Source organism: Anolis sagrei, chromosome 3 (genome assembly GCF_037176765.1).
Source record: "Anolis sagrei isolate rAnoSag1 chromosome 3, rAnoSag1.mat, whole genome shotgun sequence".
In the NCBI taxonomy this organism is placed as follows: Eukaryota; Metazoa; Chordata; class Lepidosauria; order Squamata; family Dactyloidae; genus Anolis; species Anolis sagrei.
Window position 1 is genome coordinate 212,251,311 of NC_090023.1, and position 27,481 is coordinate 212,278,791.

The 27,481-nt window shown below is 38.6% G+C and overlaps 1 protein-coding gene across 1 annotated transcript in view; it reads right to left on the minus strand.

The window, feature by feature from the left end:
* SORCS3 (sortilin related VPS10 domain containing receptor 3) overlaps positions 1–27,481 on the minus strand; it is a 580,612-nt gene that overhangs the window by 69,820 nt on the left and 483,311 nt on the right. Inside the window, exons 15-18 of the mRNA XM_060768351.2 lie at positions 17,106–17,223; positions 14,666–14,799; positions 6,578–6,691; positions 4,021–4,192 (exon numbers count right to left, since the gene is read on the minus strand). Of these exons, the coding sequence (XP_060624334.2) occupies positions 4,021–4,192; positions 6,578–6,691; positions 14,666–14,799; positions 17,106–17,223 (538 nt within the window). The remainder of the gene's footprint in view (positions 1–4,020; positions 4,193–6,577; positions 6,692–14,665; positions 14,800–17,105; positions 17,224–27,481) is intronic.

Here is a 27,481-nt window from a genome sequence, read left to right on the forward strand (position 1 = left end):
AGCTGCATGCATTAATAGTATTGAAACTTCTATCATATTGTCAAGCTACTAAAAGATCATTAATATGTTTAACATATTGTCTGATGTTTATGGAGGTCCACTTCTCATCAAGGATCCACTTACCGTTGGGCAAGCTGACACCCTGGCCAGTCCACCACTGGTAAACATGAGGTGGAGTGGGGGCTGTATTCATTTCTTAGGCTTGCCAAGGGCTGAAGGGGCAACTGAGAAAGTTACTTGATGAGAACTATCTTTTTCAGGGTTTTCAGACACTAAAACCCCCCTTTCTCAGTTTGTCCCTTGAATATTCAAATATTCTTTCCATCTCAAGCTAAAATGCGGGGAAATAATCATTATTTTTCTGCTTAATTTCCATTTAAGTTTTAAATTAAAAGTCTCTTTTAGAAGTGGGTTGCTGTGAGTTTTCAGGGCTGTATGGACATGTTCCAGAAGCATTATCTCCTGACATTTCGCCCACATCTCTGGCAGGCATCCTCAGAGACTGAGAGGTCTGTTGGAAACTAAACAAGTGAGATTTATATGTCTGTGGAATGTCCAGAGTGTAAGAAAGAACTCTCGCCCGCTTGAGGCAAGTGTGAATGTTGCAAATGGCCACCTTGATTAGCATTTAATTGTCTTGCAGCTTCAAAGCTTGGCTCTTTGCTGTTTGGGGGAATCCTTTGTTTGGGACATGTTAGCTGGCCCTGATTGATTCTTGTCTGGAATTTCTTTCCTTTTTGAACGTTGCTCTTTATTTACTGTCCTGATTTTAGAGTTTTTTAAAAAATACCAATAGCCAGATTTTGTTCATTTTCATGGTTTCCTCCTTTCTGTTGAAATTGTCCACATGCTTGTGGATTTCAGAGGTTTCTCTGTATAGTCTGACATGGTGGTTGTTAGTGTGGTCCAGCATTTTTGTGTTCTCAAATAATATGCTTGTCCAGGTTGGTTCATCAGGTGCTCTGCTATGGATGACCTTCTCAGGTTGAAATAATCTGCAGTGCCTTTAATGCCCTTTGACTCATGTTTGGACAATGCTGCATGGTATACGGTAGACTCCTGCAGAGGTGAGAGAATACCTTGACAGACCCACCAAGAAAATCCAACAAATCCCTCTAGCATTTGTTGGATTTTCTTGGTGGGTCTGTCAATAGTTTTTAGGTTGTGTTGCTTCAACAGCTTCCTTATGCAATCCGTTGTTCCCCTTGATGTATGGTAAGAACACTTTTCCTCTGGGTGGATCTTTGTCTTTACTCTTGTGTCTTGTTCTTGGACTTGCAGATCTTTTGATGTTTGTGGCGGAGTATCCATTGGTCTGTAGAGCCCAGTTTAGGTGCTCCTGTTCACCTTGGACGAGGTGGAGTTTGCAGATTCTTTTTGCACAATGCATCAGTGCCCCTTTTTTGACTTGTGTGATAGTTGGATTTTTATGTAAGTATCTATCTGTGTGTGTGTGTGTAGGTTTTTTTGTAAACTGTGTGGCATGATTCTCTTTCAGAGGCCTTGCCAGAATGAAACAAATGCCATTGAAGAACCACTTTACTAGAGACTTAAGATTGTCCACACATTGTACTTACCCAAAAATCCTTATATTTCAACTGTCATAATCAGCACTTTTAATCTGTACCCATTTACACTTGGCCTGGCCTTAGTTTTATTGTGCTATGGTGTACTGTTTTTATTGTTTACTGTTATTGCTTTAATGTTTTGATTTGCTTTATGGTTTATGTGTATTGTTGTATTGTTGTTTTATTGAGGCCTTGGCCTTTGTAAGCCACATCGAGTCCTTTGGGAGTTGTTAGCGGGGTACAAATAAAGTTAATAATAATAATAATAATCGAGGATCTTACCCTAACTCCCTAATCTCCATAATCTTTTTAATGGAGAGAGAAGAAAATGGCTACATTATGTTTGGTAAACACTCTTTTTTACACACTCCATTAAAAGTCCTTTTTCTTTCATTTTCTCGTTTCCTTACCATCTTAGCTGGAACTCAACACATACAATTAGCTATCTACTGTGTGTTTCACCTTTGCTGTCAATATGCTTATGTTAGTGAATAAAACATCAGAAAAATGGGAGAGGGGGTTGTATCTTGAGACACCTGCATTCTGAAACTGCATGATGAATCTTTCTATACAAACTGTATGGAGATGTTTTTTTTGCAATTATATATTTCTAAACATTAAAAACACCACATAAACAGAGTTTTAGGAAGATTGCTATGTGTAATGCTTTATCAATCTGAGCATTGAGTATATGGATCAATAACACTGCACTAAAAGACTTTGGGGACAATCATAAATACAATTGTGTCTAGCTTGTATTTTTCCTCATTGTTTTATACCATACTGTTGTGGATTTTTAATAGATCGGTGGTAAGGTATGCCAATGGCTGAAAGGACACTTAAAGCTGAGGCAAACTCTGTCTATCTGATTCTTAAATTGCTTTTAAACAGTTTTCCTAGTTAAACCAAACCTCAGGAGAATGGAATCCAGGGCGAAACAATCCAGAGAAATAATAACAGAAGACAACAATGGACATTTTCCAGTCCCCAAGGCAGTGGAGACTTTAAAGCATTTATAGGAAGATTTAAAGAAGTTCCATATTTTGTCTGTCTTTATTGAAACACCTGGAGGGACATTTAAAAGGCATATATTTCAGTCCAAGCTGTACTTTCAATGGTATGGAACTGCCTGGTTTGCTTTTTGCATAACACTTATGGTTGCAGAATATCTCACATCCTCATAAGATGAAGACAAAATTTATTGTTTCCATTCACCAACCAGAGAACAAGCTAAAAAAAAGGTTCCACAAAATACATGCTTTGCATTCACAAGTCCTATCTTCAGTTCCCAGCAACTCAGTTAAAGTATTTTAGCCAGTAGGGCTCAGGACAGAAACCCAACTTATAAAAATTTGAGACAATAAGACAATGAAGCAGAATACCACGTGAGCTTTTTATTTATTGATCTGCCCTTCTTCCAATTTGCTTGCCAAAAATCATAGAAAACATTCCCAGGTGGACCACTTAGGCAGCTGAAAAGAATGGCTCTTGAACAAAGTTATGGAACCTCTTGAACATCTTTTATTATACATATCTTGATTATGATTTTTGGGAAGGGGGTATTTTTAAAAATCCACCTGCTTGAAGCAAGAAACAAACTCCTGGTAAAAATCATTTTTAAACTCTGGGATGTTGGGGAATTTAAAGTGAACATCACTAAAGAATACCAAAAAAATCTTAACAATTTGAGATCTGATATTTATCTACAGTACTAACTTCATATCCATAGGGAATACACTCCAAGACTCCAGTGGTTATTTTGATTTTACTTCTCAACATATTGCTGTTGTTCATATTTCTGTTTGTGTTGCACTGGAGGATCTAGAGAGGCCTTCAAATACTTCCAGGGTGATTCTTTTTGGGAGCCTGAGTAAGTGAAATCATGGAGAAAGGACCCGTCCATGGATAAAGGGTTGTGATATACTTTAATCATCTGTAATGATTAAAGCGAATCAAGTATAAAGCCACAAGGCAAGAAGAAATATGGGAAGAAATATTTGTAAAGCAAATGGAAATATTGCATGAGATGATGTCTCACTTATCACTGTATGTCTGAGACAGAATTAGTGCATGGTATGAGAAGTCTAAATGCATAATGGAAGTGCTTGTTCAATGGCTCCCACAACTGCTTGAAGATGTGGGGTCATAATTTACTGCCACAGTTAGAAGATCACAGCTTGATTGAGTCAGAATTGATGTTTTTATATGTGTATGTATTTTATTTTATTGTATTCTACATTGTGTTCACTTTTATGTTTGTTTTTAGCCACTTTGTGCAGAGATGGTGGTGGGATATAATAATAAAGTTATTATTATTAATTATTATTATTATTATTATTATTATTATTATTATTAGATTTGATATTTGCAAACAGTTGAAGTTTTGCAGCTATGATGCTACTGATTACAACTCATTGTGTTATTAACATTGATATTAAGGTGGTGACCTTACCTCCTCCATGCGTATTATGAAAGTAGTGTTGTATCCTTGTTCTGCTACCAATTTCCCAGTTGATGTAAGGATATGCAGACCCCGAGGAGCTTTGCCCGGACATTGTTCAGATCTGGCTGCATATTTTTCCTGCAGCCCATCTGTGCAATTATTAGAAACAATCCTACGATACCTGTAAAATAACATAGGTCATGTTAGGTTGAGTTGGTAATTTCAGATGTTCTGTTTCAAGCATGAAACCACATTTGGTGTCATACACATTCTGACTGCAAAAAGGAAACAGAAGCAAATAAACCCAAGAGTTTGTAATTTGCAAGAACCTTCTGCCAAGAACCTTAGGAAATGTCAACACATTGCTAAACTGAAGAATATAGAGGAAAATCCTTCTGTGATTTTTTTGTCTACTTCCATGCCCCTTACTATAGTGAAATTTGGCATACACCCTTGACTTTGCATCATTGTGCCTAAAAAAGATAGACATACTATATGACATTGCCTCACTAGTTTACAAAAATAATTTATATTTCTTTATAATTTGAGCACTTTTGGGGTCAAATGTTGGAGGCAGTAATGTTATTAAGCCTTAGTTTGAGTGTGTGTGCACGCGTGTGCGTGTGTTTTAACTTTCAAGTAATTTTAAAACCCATTCAGCGTTTCTAAAATAAACAGCTGACCTATGGAGATAAATATTTCTTTGAGTCTCAGGCATCATCTACACTGCCATATAATGCAGTGTGAGGCTGCATTATATGATCCATGTAGAATTGTATAGTGCAGTTTAACCACCTTAAACTGCATAATATGAGTCTACACTGACCATATAATGCAGCTCCATCTGTTCCACTCCTGTTTCAATATTATATTTATGAGTTAGAAGAAACAGTAAATTTTTAAATATTTCATTGAGATAAGGTTTATGCACATGCAAGTTGTGTTTGCTCTGTGCCTTCAAGTTGATTTATGGCAATTCTATCACAGGGTTTTCTTAAAGGGGAGATTTATTGTTGCCTTCCTCTAAGGACTTTACCACATTAAGCTTTTTGACCATCCTAGGACAGTGCTAAGACTCAACCTGCCAGAGCCCATCACATGACACAGGGCTACTTCTGGCAAGGCTCTGCATGCTGCATCTCAGCAACATGCTAAGAGGCAGCCCTTAGGACACAAGTGAGTTCCCATATTCTCATAGACCAGTGGTTCTCAAGCTGTGGGTCCCCACATGTTTTGGCCTACAACTCCCAGAAATTCCAACCAGTTTAATAGGTGTTAGGATCTGGAGACCCACAGGTTGGGAACCACTGTCATAGAGTAAGCCAGGGACAGCACAGGACCAAGTCGAGGACAGACAGGAAATTGCATGGGATGGCAAGGGAGTGACTTAATGATTTTAAGTCAAAGTTAAATGTAGTAGTTAGTTATTATGATTTATTTGTGTTACTATACGTTGGCATTGAATTTTTGCCATTAATATCTTGTAAACTGCCTTGGGTCCCTCCCAGGGGTGAGAAATGTGGTATATAAATACAGTATATAATAATAAAATGTGAGATGCTGCCCAATGGTTTCCCATGCTGCCCCATGGATTTGCCCCCTTGCCTGACAGAGTCCTCAGAACATGGACCTCCATGTGATAAGGCCTTTAGGCCCCATCTACACTGCTACTTAATCCAGTTTTTGAATCCAGATTATCTGCTTTGAACTGGATTATATAGCAGTGCAGATCTATATAATCCAGTTTAAAGCAGATAATCCAGGTTCAGAAACTGTGTAGGTCCACCCTGAGAGAATATGATTTATCTCAGACTTTAACACCCATCACCTCTAAATATGATAGCCAGTGGTAAATAATTATGAAAGCACTAGTAGAATAATATCTCGGGAATCACAAATTCCCCATCCCATTTTTAAAACAAACAGAGCTCATTTTAAATGCTCTGCAAACAGACTATTCTTGCCTCTATTTTAATTTGGTCAGCAAAGCTGGTTGTCTGGGGAGCATTTATCCCTATATACAAGTACAGTCCCTAGGTATCATTTATGTTAACGATTTCCTAAGAATCATTTCTAGCTAGAATGTTACAAAAGCAAGGCTGAAACCTCCAGCTAATGGCTTAGCCTTGGAACAAGACAGAGATAACCGAGGATCTCTGAGGAATCCACTCCAGTTGGCTTTTTGTGCAAACTTTGCTTAGTCTGCACTCCATGAACTATCTCTGCATCAAGTACAATTTGCCCTCTGAAATTCAGATGTTCAGAGAGAGTTGTAGATATGTGGGAAAAATATGTATTTTAAATATAAATGTGGAAAATTTATATACTTGAATGCACTAAAATTCTGCTTGATGATATCTTAGGGGGTACATTCAAGTAGTGAGAACAATTTAAAACATATATGCACATTAAATTAGCAAAGGAGCATTAGATTTCATCACATGAAAAAAGAAACAATGGTCGCTTGTAAAGAAGTGGTAAAGAGAGGGAGTCCATGGATAATCTCATTATAGGTAAGATCATTCCTAGATTTGAAAAAGTGACATTACAAAGTAGGTTGACTTACCCTGTGCTGTTCAAGTAGCTCTGTCCAAGGCTGCATTCTTTCAACTGGGAAGATGGGTTGAACCAGAAAGCTGGGATGCATTGATTATTGCTGTGCCTTTCATAACCATAGTCACTAGAGGAATTTTGAAAATTAAGCCATTTGCATTAATACATAGAGTAGTACTGATTACATTTTTATCATAACATTCTTCTCAGCAAATCAGAGTAGATTTAATTCTCTGAATAAGCCTATATTATAAATTTGGTAGAGAGATATTGGTCTACTGAAGGGTACACAGTGACTTTCATTTTTACTTGATGTTTCTTGTGAGATCTCACTGGTCCAAGTTTAGTCTTTTTTTAATGTCTGTGTATCAGATGTTCAAGAAATAGGAAGCCAAGAGAGGAAGGCAGAAAAGGATAGAAGTTCCACCAGCTTATATCCTATTACCTCTCATTTATACATTGGCTACACAAGTCATCTTGTCTCTGTTTCCTAATGGTTAGAGTTTCTGGCAGGGGACTGGAAGGGAAATTGAGCCATCAAAGTACTTCCAAGGAAATCTAGCCATGAAAATCATCAGCTCTCCAGAACTGCTTTTTTTTCTTTTTCTTTTTTTGACAGAAGTCCTTCCCAGGCTGTGGTATTTGCTATCACTTTAACAATTAGCAAGAAAGTCATTCTTTTTGTAACTAAGTGAAACTTAGTGCCTCTTTGCAATATGCCAAAGCAAGCCAAAAGCCAAAGAGCAGAAAAATGCTCATTTAAGAAAGCAAGGATAATGAGCCATGGCACATCTTTTCTGCAAGACAGCAAATTTTAGTGGAGTAAATATAATGTTTTGCACGATTTTTAAAATCTTTTCCTTATGAACTGGTTGCATACTGTATGCATTCGGATGCGTACTCTCCCCATCATACTCAGTTACTATGATTTGAAAATACGGTGCTTTGACTTCTCATACAACAGAAGGCCTCTCTATGTCACTATATATCTATATCTATTCTAATATTGTGCAGTGACATAGCCTCGAAGTCTCAAACTACTGTTCTTGCCAGATTTTAGCATTCTGATTTTATGAACACACATAAAAAAGCACCTCAGCACCATATTCAATTGTGGTAAATCCAAAAACACAATTTGAATCCCATGTGCAATTACTCCATTTCTGCAATGTTTTGCAGATTGAATCTGAAATAATACTAATGGAAAGAGACAAACATCATGTGATAAGACCTATTCAGAATCAGGTTCAAAGAGTCTCAGAAACAAAGTATATCCCAATGTGACAATGCCCTCAGTGCTGATGAAGGATCAGGAGCTGTGTGGGATCAGAAGGAGAAAACATCTGACTAGTGCAGAAGGTAGTGCTAGCATCTAGTGTTGTCTCATGAGGTGCTGGAGCTTAGGCACTTGGCCTCATACTCAAATTCTTCTCAACGATGAGAAATTGAAGATAATGGCGTACCCAAATTGGACTAGAATACTTCAGCATGATTTAATCCATTGCTTTTAGATTATATTCATTATCATGCATTGAAGCTATTGCAAAAGGGTCAGGGGGTTAATATCTAAACAAACAAACAAATCCCAGGAAATACAGTAGTGTAAAATCAGGTTGAATTTGAAGTTTGTAACATGGATTCAACACTGCTACTGAAAAGAGCATGAATCTTAATTAGAGGTATTATGTGTAGTCTATACTCTTTATAGGCATTTTATTTATGTAAATAAAAATAAATATTTCAAAATCTCAGCAAAATATAAAATGACAAAAGTACTCCCCAAATAAATCATATAGCAATAAATTACCGGTACCTGATTAAATAGTACATCAATAGCCCTATTCAGGTGTTCAAAGGGGATGCATCAATAAGGCTAATAGGTTTGTGAGTGCAAGGACATCTAGAAAGCTGCAAATGGTTTTATTGAAGCATATTTAGAATTTCATTAGTGGAGAAAGGGACTACTGGAGTTGTGTCTTACATGTACAAATATGAGTGTGTGTACACATGTCTAAATAGTTATCACAACATTTTCATATGTTCAAAATCCCAATGGCTCAATGCAAATGGAGGAGGAGCAGTGGCTCTTTTGTGGTTTCTTTTCTCCTTCTTGTATTTTCACACTCATTGACATATGTAAAATTCCCAGGTTTTTTACTTCAGAACGTAACCATGAAAGGTCAAGTTCTTGGGCATGTCAGGGAATCAAGAGACTTTTCAACTAAGAGGATTCAAGACCACCCTAGGCTTGGCCTGTTTGAGCACCTATATCAGAAGTATACCTAGAATACTTTTACTAAGGGCCCATCTAAACAGCAACCAAAATCTTCAGGGAAGCTCTGAAGGATTCCCCAACTTCTGCTAACATAGGGTAAAATCTGGTTGATCGGTTTTACCCTCTGTTAGATGCCAGAAGTCCGTGGATGTTGTCTGGATACCCAGGAGTGACATCTAGCCTGGTTCAAGGTATGTGGCCAGTGCAGACAGGTCCTCACTCTAGGACCCTCTGGGATGGAAGTACCATCTCGTTGACCACACTGTTCTTCAATGACTGAGCAGAGGCTCTTTTTCCATGTGTTCACTCCTGCTGCCACATCTAGTCTTAAATACAATATTAGAATTATTCCATAAATCATCCTTCTAAGGTGAAAACTTGGAACTCCCTCCCTATGGAGGCTAGGATGTCTCCTTCTTTGTTGTCCTACTCTGGTTACACTTTGGAAATGTATTTTGATACGTAAATGCATCTTATCATGTTTTAATGTAAGATTTCAAATGGTTTAAATTATGATGTTAATGCTGTTTTAGTCTTAATTCTATACGTTTTTAATACATGTTTTTATTGTGCTTTTCCATCTTGTAAGCTTTGAGTCCTATCTACACTGACCCAGTTTTCAAGCTTGATCTGGATGGCAGATCAGCTGATAGGAGTCTGAACAGACTCTTCAGGCTTCTCCAAAGGTAAGTTAGAGGAGTCTCCACTACCCAATGGAACCTAACACAGTTCATTACCATGTGGTGGTCATCCTAAATTTCCCTCCACTGCTTCCCTCCCCCCCCCCATGCCATGTCACATCCCTGGCAGCAACATGGCACCAATCTTCTCCCTATCATTTGCCCTGGCACCAGCCAAAGTGATGGAAGACCAAAGGAGGAAGAGGAAGAAATCCCCCCTCCTGTCCCCATCCTGTCCCCCTCCCTTCCCAGCACTCACTGTCATTCATTGATATCAAAGCAAGCAATGTGGGGAAAATAAGGGTCATGTTGTGGCTGAGGACCAATGTGATATGGGGGGAGGGCAGGGGACTGCCATCCCATGTCATCAGACCACCCAAGTGTGAGGAACATAGGATGGTGGCCAGTGTTTACACATTCTCATGTGAATTGTTTACACATCCACAACTGCCACCACTTCTGTGATTTTAGCTGCCCCTTTTCAAGACCTCATTTTTACAGGTTTAGCCATAGCCAAGAAAGAGGTCCACATTGTTTCTTACAAAACTGCATAATGAAAATATTGTGTGAAATGGCTGTAGGAAGAAATAGTTTCTATGAATGAATAGTTTTCCAAAGATCCCTGAATTACACTAATATAAATCTAGCATCCAATTAGACAAGATGTTTGGACATGGCTGAAGTCATTGCTGCACTTTGTGGCTGCCGAGTCATTACTGCAAATATAATGTTAGGAAGAGTTTTCCTTCATTTAATTTATGTTGAAGGCAACTGGAAATAATAAGGGCTCCTGGAGTCACTCACATAGCAATGTCAGACATGATGTCATGACAGTGAATATAACAAAGCCTACTGACTATTGTTTATAGGCTTTCTAGGTCTCCAGAGGATTAAGAAGAGTGGCATAATTTGTGTGTCCCATGATCCTGCATGAATCCCCTTATTCTATAGAGACTAAACATTTTTGAACTGCTTAAAGCAGATCAAAGATTCCCTAATGCTTTTTGTCTTCATGCTCAAATTTAATCATGCTCAGCAGGGCAACCCTGCATATTTAAAATATGCCTGCTAGTGGTTGGTAATTAAAAATGTTCAGGAGGAGCCACATGTTGCCTGAAAGAAAGAAAGCGCTGCATTAATATTAAATAATATTAAAGACAACATTGCTGTGTGCCCCAAAGGCCACAGCCTCGTTCATTAACTTCTGGTAAATGTATATTAAAAATACACATGCTGCCCACCTTCCAATTCAAAAGCCCTAGGGTTTGTATGTTAGAAAAATTACCAAGTCCAGCTGCTGCTCTAGCTTGCTTGGAAAAAACTTACTTGACAAGGGTAAATAAAGAACAAAGGCATAGAAACTTCAAGCAAACATTTTAATGAGATTATTTTCTGCTAGCCTATTATTACATGTCCATTCTGTTCTTAGGAGTTGTCTGGGTTTTAGTCCGTGTACCAAAATTTGGGGAAAAAATGGATTAGACAGAATGGCTGTAATCTACAGATTTGCAGTTCCACTTTTCCCTGAAGGTCAACCCTCATCCAGTAGCTACAAGCACTTGCAAGTTTGTGTCCACAAAAGACAAAGGAAGTAGAGATGAAGAACTAGCAACTTTTGTAGCTACTAGAGGGGGTTTAATGAAGACATTAGCTCCTTATATAGAGTCTGCCTCACAAAATGATTTTTTTTCTTCAAGCCCAAATTCTATCTTTGCAGACTTTGACTTGAGTATCGCTCATTCCTAGAATTTCTCCTTTGAGTTCATATTCCTTTAGTAGTTTTGCCTGCCTATTTTTTTCTGAATGATTACACTGTGTTTCTAAATGCTAAAACAACATTCTAAATTACTGCAATGCTAGAAATTTGAAAACTTGAGCAAAATTTCTTTGGGGGGGGGGGGGTGGTATTTTGACTTCTCCCTCAAATAGCTACATCCATGACTTGGAATGGTGAACATTATTTTTTCCAAATACACATGTAATTACTTTAATATAAATGTCTAATCTGTAAATAATTTATTTGCACACCTGTTCATATACCTATATACCCAAAATGTCTTGGGTAAACTGAGGTCACACATGGAAAAAGTTTAAGAAGCCCTGATCTAGACAGCATCATAGAAAGTGTAAGAAGTGGAGTCAGTAACAGTGGTGCAAATCAATACCATTCACTTGGGGAAATGTAGCTGTACAGGCCTGAGAAACAAATTTAGTTTGTCAGATAAGTGGCTGATTGCCAAAATTTCCAATATAGCTACTTCGCATGTAGGATGAACTAGGGAGAAGAGTCTCAATATGTGATGAAAGAAAGTGGTGGATTGGGGGTAGATTTGTTAAGTGTTAAAGACAATTTCGGAACAAGTCTATAAACAGAAATGGCTTCTCCGGGACCCAGAATGCAGCCAACCTACTTGCACTTAAAAGTTAATAGCATTCAAAATCACCCTCAAGGAAACCTGAAATGAACTGTGAAGCACCCTGTTGGAGATCAATCATCTGCAAGGGATGAAGGTAAAAATATGTTCATTTGACAAGGGGAATGTTAAAAATATAAGCATAAAGAATATGACAGTCAGTCAATGATGAAAGGACTACAGCAGGGAAGGCACACAAAAGGAACACTTGTAGAGAAACATCATGTATAAATGTTTTGTGCATATTTTTAAAAGTTCTGGAACAAAGATGAGAAGTGAGGCAACCACCTTTACTGTATTATTCAAATTATTCAGGGTGCAAAAACAAGTGTGGATAGTCCAGAGGTCTAAATATATACTTTCACACGAGATGAAATGGATTGAAAATGGAAAACACAGTCCAGTGTAAATAACTCTAAATCAATTGACATGAAGACAAAAGATGTGTATTTCACGCATTTAGTGATGGCTGAGAAGTAGAGGGGGCTTAGGGCTGCAGTGACTGCTCAGTGGGTGGGGGGGGGGGGGGGAGAATCAGCCCGGTGTGCAACTAGGATGAAAAGTCTGGGATGCAATAGGCAATGTATGAAGTCATCCTCACATTCCATATTGGTGAGCATTAGGGTAGGAGGTGAAAATAAAACAGCCCCCTTAAACACACGAATGAGGCAATCACATGAAATACTGTGTGCACCTTTGATCATTGCAACTTTAAAATAAGAACTAGAAAAAGATCAGAAAAGGGAAAACAAAATGAACAAGCTGCTAAAACACTTCCTTCTCCCCAGCAGGAAATATGTGATTCTTTTTAGTTCAGAAAAAAAGGCTCACTGAGGCATATAAAATTATACATGATATGGAGAAAGTGGATATGAAGGGTTTTGTTTCCTTCCTCTTACATACCAAGAGGAAGATTCATGTAGTGAAGTAGTACAGTAGGGAATTCAGGAAAGACAGTGTCTTACACACAATAGAAAGCAGAATTCACATCCATAAGTCTGTGCTGAGGTAATGTTTTGAAAGATAGTCAGATATAGTGGCAAAAAGAAATAACTGATTAATATTCATGATTATTATATTCTGTTCCTAGTAACAAGCAACATAACTCTGGAATCAAGTTAATAAAGACTACCAGCAAAAGGGTGCTTTTGCACTCATGACCTGTGTTTGTGGCAATTCAATAGACCAGCAGTTCTCAAAGCGTGTTCCACAGAGCCCTTGAAGCCTCACAAAACATACTGAGGGGCTCCGCAGTTCCCTCCTCCTCCCTCCTCCACCTCCCTCTCCAAGCTTTCCTTCCTCTTTCCAGGTCCTCCCCCTCTGCCATCTCTTTCCGTGCAAAAAGCTTTTCAACCTGCTTGCTTGTTGCCAAAAGCCTTTTTTTCCCTCACCTTCCTCGCTTCCCAGATCCTTTTCCTCTCACCTTGCTTGCTTTCAAAATCATATTTCCCTCCTACCACTCAGGGGTGCTTTGTTTGTGCTTTTTCTACATGGCAGAAGGGAGTTGAACCGGATGGCCCCTGGGGTTTCTATTATTATTACTAGCTTCAGTATCTGGCCTTGCCCAGGTTAAATTTTAATTGTACAAAATTCATAAGTTTGTGGGTGAACTACAACTCACATCATGCCAGGTTAACCTTAAAAATCCCCAACAGCACTTAAATTGTGTTATGTTGGGCAAGTCTGCTCTAGATGCATCATCAGTGGGGTTCAGTGTGCTCTCTGGCTGTAGGGTAAACTTCAACTCCCACTATGGTGAATCAGTCCCCTCAAAACCCTCCAGTGGGTTGAGTTAGTCATGGGGGTTCTGTGTGCCATGTTTGGTCCAGGTCCATCATCGGTGGAGATCACAGCTTCTCTGGTTATGGGTGAATTACAACTTCCAGAAAAGAAGGTCAGTTCCTCTCAAGCCCCCCCCCCCCCCCCCCCCCCCGTAATCACCTTTTGGCATATCAGGTATGTGTGCCATATGCTCCTATTGATGCAGGCCAAAATCCCATTGGCTTTTTTTGCCGCCACATCACATTATTGGCTCATGTTTAACTTGTTGTCCACAAGGACTCCAAGATCTTTTTCACACGTACTGCTCTTGAGCCAGGCGTCCCCCATTCTGTATCTTTGCATTTCGTTTTTCCTGCCTAAGTGGAGTATCTTGCATTTGTCCCCGTTGAACTTCATTTTGTTAGTTTTGGCCCATCTCTCTAATCTGTCAAAATCATTTTGAATTCTGCTCCTGTCCTCTGGAGTATTGGCTATCCCTCCCAATTTGGTGTCGTCTGCAAACTTGATGATCATGCCTTCTAGCCCTTCATCTAAGTCATTAATAAAGATGTTGAGCAGGACCGGGCCCAGGACAGAACCCTGCAGCACTCCGCTCGTCACTTCTTTCCAAGATGAAGAGGAAGCATTGGTGAGCACCCTCTGGGTTCGTCCATTTAACCAATTACAAATCAATACATACATTCTGCATTTTAAAATAAAAAAATCAGTCAAATATATGTATATAGTGCAGAGTCAAGCCAGGTAAATGTTTGAATATATAGTGAATCTGTATTATTAAAGAGGTATTGTGTGGAGAGAATCTGTCCATCACTCTCACTGCATAATACTTTGATGGTAGAATGGTAAATAGGGTACAACAACAACATGTTATTATGTGTCAGCTTTGGAACTGAGTGCACAAAGCACAAAAAGAATTCTCAGAAAATGCTGCAAAGGACAACTTGACTTACCATTCAAAGTCCCATTCAGCGCAGATGCAGGGTTCGGAAACAACTGTTCTTGAATACTCTCTAGTCAGTGAGCACCATGCCCCTGCCTTTCGCTTCTTATAGATTTTCCTTTCTCCCATGACACAAGGTTCACCCTTTGATGCAGAAGAAGGATGAGCCAGAGTGAAGAAGTGAAAACCAATGAACTCTGTACACCTCTCTTTGTAAGAGAGGTGCAGGGTGTTAATCTCTACAGATAACCTTACTATGAGATCAATTAAAAAGTAAGGACTCTATCATTATATTCCTTTTGATCATTTATTTGTAGGAAAAAAGTGGCAACAAAACACAAGCAGAAAAGCTAGAATAAAACATTTGAAGTTCTAAATAGCATTTCTAAACCTTTATGGGCAAAACAAAATAAATAAATTATAAAGTCTACATATACTACGGAAAAAGACATTCTGTATATTTTCTGATTCAATCTTTTTTTCAAGACACCTTGAAGGAATGAAGAAAAACAACCCCAGGAAATCCTCAGTGACAGATTTTGCAGCCTGATATGGACTTTTAAACTTCAGCTTCTGTGTTTAAACACCACACCTTCACTCAGATTAAAACATATCTCTGTGCCTTAATTATAACAAATTTCCAATCATTAATTAAGTCATAGGTAGCCATACTGTGGTTAATTAAAATTAGTCTTTATACAAATGGTGACTGCAAATATTTCTAGAATTCTTTCTTCTTTAGCTCCTTCTTGTTCAACCTTAACAGAGCTGCATTTAACTCTCTGTCACTTAACTTTTCTCCTCAGAACAACATCATGGCAATCTTGAAGATTAAAGTTCTGCTTCTCTTTCAATATTGCTGTGCTTAGTACCTGTCTGTATTTTTTTTATTAGTGTTTGTTTACAGTTCCTTCTCTTCAGATTTTCCTACAACCCATCTTTCAGTGTGATTAAATCAAATGATTAACAACACTCAGACTAGAAACGTAGATGTAATTTAACCATTATTTTGGAATAAAGTCAATTGTACAATCAGCCAAAAGGAAGCAACTGCTTTAGGTTACAAATGCTAAGGGGTAGTACAGGCAGTCTCATGGTTTTCACAGTTAGAGAAAATAGCTGAGTACACAAAATTAGGCTTGGGCCTGGGTCAGTTTTACAAAAAGTTATTTGTAATATTCGGTGGTTCACTTCATTCAATCCCCAAAAACAGAACAGGGAGGAGGGAACTTGAAAGCTGGACAAAAGTGATCACGAGAGCCAGATTTATTGGCTACTGGAGAGGATGGAGTTAAGTCTGCAATATACCGGAGGCAGGGGTCTGCTGCGCAGGCTCCTAGATAAGATGTGATTAACTGTAGCATCTTTTCTCCCTCCCTGGCAGCGGAAAAGTTCCCAAGGCTCCTCCTCCAGAGAGGGCTCTGCTGGGAACTCGCTATTCCAACAGCACTTGCATGGGGCAGGCATTGAAAAGTCTCTGAGTTTTTTCTTCTCTCTCTGTTTCTCAGCCAAGAAAAGGCCTGGCTGTGTCCATGCTGGAAGCCACTCTGAATCCTCTTCGGGGTAAGATACAGTGGGAGAAAAAATATAGTAAATAAAAAAAATAAATGCTCTGATTGGCTGAGAATGGACACAACCAGCGACTACAATTCCTAGAACCCTCTCTTATGGTTTGTCTTATTTTAAAAAACATTATGCTAAACACTATGGAGCCCCCGGTGGCGCAGTGGGTTAAACCCCTGTGCCAGCAGGACTGAAGACCGACAGGTCGCAGATTCGAATCCAGGGAGAGGCGGATGAGCTCCCTCTATCAGCTCCAGCTCCTCATGTGGGGACATGAGAGAAGCCTCCCACAAGGATGATAAAAACATCAAATCATCCAGGTGTCCCCTGGGCAAAGTCCTCGCAGACGGCCAATTCTCACACAGGAAGCGACTTGCAGTTTCTCAAGTCACTCTTGACACGACAAAAAAAAATGGTAGACACTTAAAATAATTCTACAAAATGAATATTGGTGAATTGTTCTGAACTTGGCAGGCCAGCAGTTATAAATGGGGTCTAAAAATGAGGTAGGTTTCATGCAGAAAGGCCTTAAAATGGCTGAGGGTTGAGCCTTTAAAGTTTCCCATTGTAGCCAAGGGGTCAAATCTTTGCCAATTGAAAAAGGCAACACTCCTCCTGATTCAGGTAACTTCTCGGTAAACAGAATAAGGGGCTAGCCAAAAAAGACCCTGAAACAGCATGCCTTTAGGCTGAATTGCATAAGTCTACACAAAACAATGTCCTTGCTTCTCTAAACTGCCTCTGGTGTGGTTGAAGACTGTTCTCCATTTGCCAGAGTTGTCAGCTATCATGACAATCAGCTTTTGTGTGACAATTGGGCTGGAATTCAAGGTCTGGTCCTGATGGGGAAGAAGAATGAAAAAAAACAACATTCCACTCAGTAATACCTGGTTGTGAAGATGCCATGTCTGGAAGTCATCCTTGGTACACCTCCGGCTAAAGATGGATTTATAATCCACTTTTATGAGTTGCCACTCAGAACGGAGACTGAGATGGCCAAAGATCCTGAACATGGATGGGGAAAAGGGGAATAAGGGAGGGAGAGAGGAGAGGGAGAGAGCTGCAATTAATCTGTCTGGAAAATATTCCTTTTAGACTACATGTATAGGAATCATCTGGTCCCAAAAACCATGAAAGGAAATTGCATTGCTTCTCAGCACCTCCACACCTTGAAAAAGAAAAGAGGTAAGCTTTCCCAACATAAGTTTGCTTTGTCATTATTGCTGAGAACCTTGATACTTGATTTCTCCAACATTGTAATGCTCAAGTGGCTGACATTTTTTAAAAGGTATTTATTTATTATTTATTTATTTAGACCATTTCTACCCCGCCCTTCTCACCCCGAGGGGGGACTCAGGGCGGCTAACACAGGCAACAATTCAATGCCAACAGTATCAAAACAATATAAAACAGCAATATAAAATCCATTACATAACAATTAAACAGTGATATTAAACCAATGACAACTAAAAACATGATGGTTGGATTCTAAGACAAGTTTCAGAAGTTTCTGGAAGTAATGTTGCTCATTAATTCTTCCACCCTGAAGCAATCTATGCCTGTGCTCCAAAAGCTATCAACAGGGTCAGGGCTCCTTCCTGAGCAGGAACTGGACATATGGAGTTGCAGGGGGAAGAAGGGGTTCCTTTTATAAATAGCCACATGAAACATTTTTGATTTGAAGTGTGATTTGAAAGATTTCTTTCCCTTTCTCAGTACCAACATACAGTCTATACAGTTCAAAGGAGTCACAAAGACTGCTGACAGACTTTTAGAGTGGTACAGGTGGTGCTAGGAGAGAAAACAAATCTTTCCATTAAATCTCTTTGGGTAATTATCATTTCAAGTGACATCTTAAGATCCATGCCATTAGAAATGAATTATAAAAACCACAGACTCCAAATTCTAATTACACATTCAAAATGTAGTATTTTTCAGTACACAAACCCTGCAACTAAGAATTCTTCACAATTTTCATTTCATTATTTTTCCAAATATGAGCATATCATATTCTTTGCAACTTATATTCTTTCACAGATTCTGTCAAAGCTTTGGGTTGTCTGGATTTCATGACTGCATAAGGTATCCCTTGGCTGGATCTTGAAAGTACAGATTGGGGAAATCTATAACATGAATATGTGAATACACACATAAAGAGGCACACTTCTCAGAATGAATTTCTTACCCATCCCTAAATCCCTCAGACATTCTCAGAAATTTCAGGACATAGAGGAGTATCTCAGAGGCCTCCTTGTGTCTGGGAGACTCAAATCTGAGAAGGCAGTTTCATGTATTCAATAGTACATTTGGGTCATGATTTAGTTTAGGAACAGACTAGTAACTAAAGAGACAGAATAGTGGCCAATGTAGCAGTCTAGTTAAAGCTTTTTGAACTTGCTACAATAAACAAGTTTTACTATGCTTTTCAAAGGCAGGTAAACACAGATTATACTGTACTGCTTCAAATGACAGAAAAATATGATATATGTCCCCATGTTTTCAAGACAGGGATATAACACAGTGGGCCCTTGGTATCAGTTGGGATTTGGTTCCAGGGCTCCATATGGATACTGAAATCTGTGAATGCTCAAATCCCATTATATATAAGGTTCCTTATATAAAATGGTTTGCTTTTGGGATTTAAAAAATATTTTCAGGCCATGGATAGTTGAGTCCTTGGATGCACTGGGATTGTGGCGCAGCTGGCTGGGAGTCAACGACATTAAGATCACTACTGACTGAAAGATCATGAGTTCGAAGCCAGTCCAGGTCGAAGTGAGCTTCCAGCCAATTTGTGTAGCTTGTTGTCGACCTTTGCAGCCCGAAAGAGAGTTGCATCTGTCAAATAGGAAAATTAGGTATCACTTATGTGGGGAGGCTAATTTAACTAATTTACGAGGCCATAAAAATCTCCAGCAAGCACGCGGGAATGAGGAAGTACTTCATTAGTGTCGCAGATGGGCAGTGAAGTGACAGCTCCCCTGGTGGCCAGAAAAAGTTGGAATGTTAGATAGACTCTGACTGTTTGTCTATATGTGTCGTGTGTCTATGGCATTGAATGAGAATACATTTGCCATAATGTAATAGATATTTTTCTAATTTAAAGTCTTCAGTCCTATGGTCTAAACCTGGGCTTTCAGGTAGAACTGAATCCACACTCTTGATAATCCAGTGCAGAAGTACACTTTGGCTGATGGTTATATGGCTGACAGTAAAATTCTCAGAATGAATAGTGTTGCCTGTCAGAAAATGCCTGAATGAGGTTCTGGGTTTTTAACAAATTCCTAAGATAAGAAGAAACCCTTTCAGATATACATTTTTCAGAAGGTACCCAAGGTAGAATATGGAGAACATAAAGTGGAAGGGGAACAAAGCAATTTTTTTTTTGTTATTGTTGTTATTTTGCTAACATTCCCTTCCTTGCCTTTTTGATATATACTTCTATAGTGGATTTGAACCTCAAAAAGAATTCAGAACAAGGGAACATGCAGTAAAATTTAAAGTACACAAATACAAACTGGTGCTTATCTGCTCAGAAGTGAGTTCACCAGGTTCAAAGGTGCACTGCTGCCTGAAGCATTTGTGTGACTTTAAAAATCTCACTGGACAAAAAGCAGAAGCCTTTGAAAAAGAAGGGGGGATACAACAAAAATCTTTTAATTAATAAATATCCGCAGGCATCCAGAGAAAAAATTCCGTTCATTGGTCTATCTGTGGGGGGTCTGTTTTTGATCAAGAAACTGTCCTTTGTACAACATATTGGTAGTGTTTTCTCAGTAAGGAAGAGTTCTTCAATCAGCTAGAACCCCGATTCCAAAGGAGTTGGTGGCAGGAACAGATGATGACACCAGTGGACATTTTAGTATGTAAGCAAAGCTTGACTATCTCTCCTAATTTTTGTCACTGCTAGTCACTGTGCAGGAGACTATTCTGGAGCTGACAATCTCAGTTGAGAAGATATCAATAAGATAGGTTAAAATAGCTTTTTGAGGAAGTGTGTTCATTTTTTAATGTCAAACTAGCCAAGTAAAGAACCCTACAGTGTGATATTTATTTGTTCGTTGGGAAGAAAAAGAGGATCATTATTTTTTCCCTGTGTGTTAAATCATGTGGTCAGCTAAAAAAAGCTCATTTTCTTCATGTTGTTTTTAAAGGAAGAAGAAGTAGAAAATGAAACATTTGCACTGCCACATAGGCATTAATTTATACCAGCATGCTATAGTATGCCTTCACTGTGAAATCATGGTAGGACCATAATCACACAACACAATCAAATTATACAACTGCTAGTCAATTTTTGTGATAGAGAGGAAGGCAATTTATGGTGATCTCAGGCACTGCTGACTAAAAACTCCATCTGTTTAACAGTAGCCATTGTTGCTAATGGTGGGGCATGATAGAAGCTGCAAATGCAGAGCACTAAAAATGTATCATCTTTGATGTATCACACATGAAATCTGTCCTATGTTTCAGGAATCATGTGATTAGGATACAAGAACAACTGGCCAGTCACTGTGCTGAAGGCTGAAACAGGACCGTGCTTGTCAGCTGGTCCAAGAGTTGTCATAAGTCAGTAGATACAAGAAAACTAGCAAATGAGTAAATGAAACTATTAAAGTATAGCCAGTCAACAGTGAAGAAAAGTTGAATGCCAAAGAGTACTGACAGATAAGGTGGTTGTGAGTAACAGGGAAGATGGGGAGCTGCTGGGAGATAAATAGCCAGATATCTCCAAAACACCAGGTGCCTTATTATTCAGCATCTCCCATTTAAATGTCCACTGGGTTTGCCATGAACTCTCTCTTTCTCTTCATCATTCAAAAATAATGGTGACTTGTCTTCAATGCTCTCAGTATGCACCACATATGAACAGCCTTACACACTCCTGCCCCCACTGTCTCTGTCACCAGCTTCCTGGACTTAAAGAAACCACTATCACATTCCTGGACATCCAATTCTCACCATAGCTGAATTGCCAGATTCCAAAGAGTGAGTTACAATACTAATGTTGGTTCTGAGAACAGATCTCCCCCTCTATTACTCACTATATGAAGCAGCTACTTCAGTGTGGACTTCTTCACATAGTATCATAGAATCACAGAATAGGAAGAGACCACAAGGGCCATCCAAGTACAACTCCTGCCATACAGGAATATGCAATCACAGAACTACAAAGAGATGGCCATCCAGCTTCTATTTAAAAACCTCCAGAGAAGGAGACTTCATAACATTCTGAGGCATGGATGAGCAACTCTTATCATTAGGAAGTTCTTTGAAATCTTTAGGTGGAATTTCTTTTGTTGCTTAAATCTACTGCTTCATTGCCTAGTCTCTGTAGCAACAGAAAATAAGTTTGCTCAATTTTTAGTAAAGCCACATGTACATCAACCACACTTTTGGAGAAAGAGTAGATCTCTCTCCCCCCCCCCCCCCCCAAATACATACCAACATCCTTATTGTAGATTTTCAGCATTGAAAACTATTGCTTGCACATTTACCCATGACCAAATTTGTCATTTAAAAATCCCAATGTTTTCAAAATATATCAGAGATCGGGGGACGGGGGGAACAGAGACTGATAATCTTAGGTAGATTGCGGGTGGAAAAAAGTTGTCTGAGGAAAAGTGAATACATTAGCATTCAAAAAGGCACAAAGTGCTAGCTACTCTTTAATTAAATGATTTCAAAGAGGACTTGTGTATTTAATTACTATAATTTAGATAGAAACAATAGTATAATAAATGTAATTAGAACAGCGGGAGTTGCAAAGGATGTTTTCTTTCTAGCTACAGAAATAGTTCTAGGTCAAATTGCTTGTATAATAAGAGGCCAGTCTTCTCTCTCTCTCTCTCTCTCGCTGTAAAATTAGAGGTAATGCAAATTTCCAGTTTTAATTCTGGAATTTAGATTTCATGTAGAGCAGGAGTCTCCAATCTGCAGCCCATGGATTATATGCAGCCCAGGATGCCTATGAATGTGACCCCACAGAAAAACATGAACTTACTTTAAAATTAAGATTTTTTTTTTGGTAATTTGATTGCATGGTTCTTGAGTGCAAACTTTGTAGATGACAATTAAATGGAATAATCAGAGTATGTTACATCCACCATGGATCCCACCTCCTTCACAGGTGTAACTGGTAGAGACGAGAGACAAAACCTTCTCAGTGGTGGTCCCTCAGCTATAGAACTCCCTCCCCAGTGAAATTAGATCAGCTCCCTCCCTCATGACCTTCAGAAATAAAGTGAAGATGTGGATGTGGGACCAAGCCTTTGGACAGTAATTCTCAGTGCCATAAATGGTACTAGTGCAATTTATAAATGGAATAGCTCCTGGACTATACCTTTGGATTGCATGGTTTACATTAATTGCTTTTAAGATTTAGATGTTTTAACTTTCTGGGAAGTGAGTTCCAGAGTCGGGGGACCACCACCGAGAAGGCCCTCTCCCTCATCCCCATCAATCATGCCTGCGAGGGCGGCGGGAGTGAGAGCAAGTCCTCTCCAGATGAACAAAGAGACCACATGGGTTTATACACGGAAATGCGGTCACACAGGTAGGCAGGTCCCAAATCGTTCAGGGCTTTGTAGGTAAGAACCTGCACCTTGAATTGGGAACGGAAAATGAATGGCAGCCAGTGTAGCTCCTTAAACAGGGGGGTTTACTGGGATTCTATGTGCCACTTTCAACAGATGTTGACCATACAGTCATGTGAGAAAATTAGAAATTCCTAGAGATGATTTCTCTCAGTAAAGAAAATAGCCGTTTATTTATTTTCAGTTTTTCTACAACTCCAAATGGTCAAGGTCTATTTTCCCCAGACTCCACCAGTGTTCACATTTGGGCATATTGAGTATTCGTGCCAAGTTTGGTCCAGATCCATCATTGCATGAATCCACAGCACTCCTCTGGATATAGGTAAACTACAACTCCCAATCTCAAGGTCAATGCCCACAAAACCCTTCCAATGTTTTCTAATCATCGTGGGAGTTCTGTGTGCCAAGTTTGGTTTAAATCCATCGCTGGTGGAGTTCAGAATGCTCTTTGATTATAGGTGAACTATAAATCCCAGCAACTACAACTCCCAAATTACAAAATCAATCCTCCCCCAACCCCACTAGCATTCACATTTGGACATATTTGGTATTTGTGCTCAATTTAGTCCAGTGAATGAAAAAACATCCTGCATATCGGATATTTACATTACGATTTATAAAGTAGTAAAACAACAGGTATCAAGCAGCAACAAAAACAATATTATGGTTGGGGGTCACCATAGCATATGGAACTGCATTAAGGGGTCACGGCATTAGCAAGGTTGATAACCACTGAGTTAAGTGTTCAGGTAAAGATTTGAACAAGTTGAGGAATTTTTCATGGATTCCATATGTATGTTCAAAAGCCATGGTTAATGGTTTGCTGCCCCTCTTGCCTTCCCTATGAATCCTACACTCACACTACCATCTCTATGTAAAAATCACAGACAAACAAACAAAAAGTAGCTTGGGAAAAGGAAGAAGTTAAAATGCAAATGGCACAGAGATCACTTCCAGACAAGATCACTTAGCAGCTATAGTGACTGGACCAGCAAACTGACTAGATTTTCATCCAAACTTAAACCACCAGCCACCACTGCTTAGCTTGAAACAACATATCAAGGATCACATGTTCTTTGTTGGAGACAATTATAGAGCTAATGAAAGAAATAGACTGCTAAAAACCTGTTTCCTTATAAACTGGTCTACAATGGATCACATCATTAATCCTGTGTGTCTATCAAGAAAATGACTACCTAACCAGTGTTAACAGAAATTACAACCATTTTTGTCATTACATGAGGCATGGTTACCACATCAGGGAAAAGATGCTATGGGTCACTGTGGACATGTTAGTCTTCCCTATGCTCCTAAAACCCAGATCAGCTCAATGCATTGTGGAGCCAACATGGAGCTAATTCGCCTACCCTTTGGAATAAGTGATCATTGTAGATGTGTCCTTTGATTACATGAGCTTAATTGTAGCTTGTCAAAATAGACTAGATTAAGACACTCCTGCGACCATGTCTTTTGTGAATATAATCAAACACAGGTAAGATATGACATCACAACACAATTTCATTGGAATACTAAGTGGAATGTTTACATTTGGCCTGAAGTTAGCAGTGTAATAGGCAATCATTATCTTAACGCATGTCACTGAAATTCTTGTATTAACTAATAGTATTCATTGGAATACTAATAGGAATGTTTACATTTGGCCTGAAGTTAGCAGTGTAGTAGGCAATCATTATCTTAACGCATGTCACTGAAATTCTTGTATTAACTGGATCAGAAACATTCATGACTCCAGAAAATGCATTTACCAGTGACTTGCTAAAATGCTGCAGTATGTTTCCTCAATTGTGCAGGCACTTCCCCCAAGATCTGAGTGCCAACTTATAAGGGCTTTTCTGTCATTGATGAAAGAATGCAGCCACATTTTCAAGCCAGTAGTCTGAAAAGTCAATAGGAGAAGTCTCTACTCAATTTCTCATCTGAGCAGGAGTGAATTGGAAACCATTGAGAAACAATAAATATGGAAGCCTAGATGGCATTTGGGACAGAGTCACCTTCCAGAAATGTGTACTTTTAGCAAATATTCCCCACTCTGGGCCGTAAAACAATATTTTACAGCACAAGAAGCTGCCAGTTTTTACATTCCTCAAACGAAACTGTTAAACCCCATGAGCATCTCAAATAAATTATGAGAACTTCTCAGTCACCTCAGCAGAAAGTCTAAACTTTCAGGCTTTTACAAAAATGAGTCAAGGGTGCATGCCATTAATTTATGAGCAATTTTTAAAACACAAACCTGGGAAAGTATGTTGAATCGTCTGTGGATTTATGAGAGAGCAATTTCAGAAAGGTCAGTGGCACCACTGCTATAATTAAATCTTTCATTAATGTTTAAAATACACAATAACTTATAAATGCAATATAAAATTTGACCAGAAGACCCTGTTGGGAATTATTTAGTGTGTGGTATTAGCTACTACTATAATCGAATCGTTATTGAGAAATGCCTTTTTCCTTCTTTTTTATTTCCTATTTGGAAAAGGGTTTTGTTTTTGTTTTTGTTTTTTAAAAAAGTTAATTAATCACAGATTAACTAAAAAGCTTGAATAGACAGTTATTTGTGAATTGTTACATTAAATTAATTTCACACAAAAATACTCAATGTCAAACCACTGGTTTTAACTGAAACTGGTTTTCATCCAAGACATTTTCAAACAAAAGGCATTCTGTAACATTTCCAAGCTATTTACTTCATTCCAATGAATAAAACTACAGAATTTTGTGAAGAACACACATCCCTCCCACAAACAAATAATAAAATATTCATTTCATATTATCATTTATGGAAACCCTTCATTTATGTTAACATAGGCCAGCCAAGGTTATCATTAGACTGGGTAAGACTGTTTGACTCAGATTCTGTATTTTTGTGGTAATACTAAATGGCATCAAATTGTCACTTTTTGTATTATTAATGTATATGTCCTATTAGGATTTTCTGCTTCAGGCATTGCAGCTACAACATGAGCTTTTAAAAAGTTAGTAAAATGTCTAATTTTAGGAAAGTCATTTATCATGTATAGATAGACAGAAATATCACCTTTGGGGAAAATGTTAAATATAGTTTTTCTCATTTTTCCATAGTCATTTCAAATCAATTAAATATTTGATCATCAACATGGAATCTATGGCTGATATCCAATTCCAAGTCCCAATGATACCCAGGATTAATATTCATCATTACATGAAAGAGGATTTCCTGTTTGGGATAAGCAGTTGGATTTTCAGCAATAAACGCAATTAAATGTCACTGCTGATAATTGTATTTCCTTTACCTATTATCATCTAAGTAGAGTAAAAGCCATAATCAAAGAAGTTACATTCCAAGACTGGAAATGAATACCTGAAACCATGGATAATAATGAGCCCTATACAGTGTGAGGCAGCATAACTTCCTTTTTTCAAATGTAGCTGCAGGCATTGTCTCCTACATGTAGGAGACAATGTAGGCGCATACCTAAAGTTTTGTTTTACGTGGTTTTGAAGATCAAATTAGGTAGGTGACGTCCCTCATTCTCCATACACTGAGTAAACTGATTTCTGGCGTTTGTCATTACTCTTGCCAGCAAAGCAGGCATTATTTTGGCAATTTCTTCCTGGATGTTGGTCTTCAAATCTTGTAGGGTCCTTGGACAGTTCACATAAACACTGGATTTTAAAAAAACCCCATAGAAAAAAATCACACGGGGCTAAATCTGGAAGTAGGCCTCAGCGGAAAAGCACACTCCTCACTGTTCAGAACAAAACTTTATACTCCCACCTCTCGAACGAGACCACTAGTGCTCTGCTATGTCCTCAACCAACTGAATGGCGCACATTTTAAAAAAGGAAGTTATGCTGCCTCACCCGGTATTTTTACTATACTTGCATGGCATAAAATTGCACTGGAGGATCTTCCAAAGGGGAGCATTTTTGTATCATGTACTGTATATGTGAAACCATGAAAACTGAACCTGTGGATAAAGGGGCCATACAGCAATGTTTGAAGCATTAGTATCAATTAAACTGGATTACATTTTCAGAGTATAGTGAGATGTAGTATAATAAGTCTAGATTGTGAATACAATGAATATGTTGATGGTTGATGCATTTCTATATAGAGGAATGGCTATATAATATTTATTAAGTTAAGCATATATAGACCATATTTCATGTATACCACCTGTAAGACTTTTAACAACTTCAACAAAAATACAGCTGCTTTCCCCAACTCAGTGTCCTCCATATTTTTGGTTTATAGCTTTTATCAGCCCCACCTACACAGACAGTGAACAGGAATGACAGCAGTCACGATCCAAAGCAATCGGACCACAACAGTTTGGGAAAGGCTATCTTAAAGGAACCATACAAATTAATAAAACTAAATAAAGTAAGATATTTTAAAACATCTGCTATTCTAGTCTCACAGTTTATTAGATACTACTGGCTGGAGTTTGTGGGGTTTGCAAGACACCAGCCCTTTGGATGATTCATCCAGGATCCCTGGAACAACAGATATCCAAACATTTCTGGTCCAACTTTTACTTTGTTGGGCAAGTGCACGCAAATAAGTAGGACAAGATCAACTGGCAGCACATGCAATTGACACTGTATTTGAAATGGGAGTTTGCAACCTGAAATAAATTTCCCAGTTTCATCTGTAGACACAG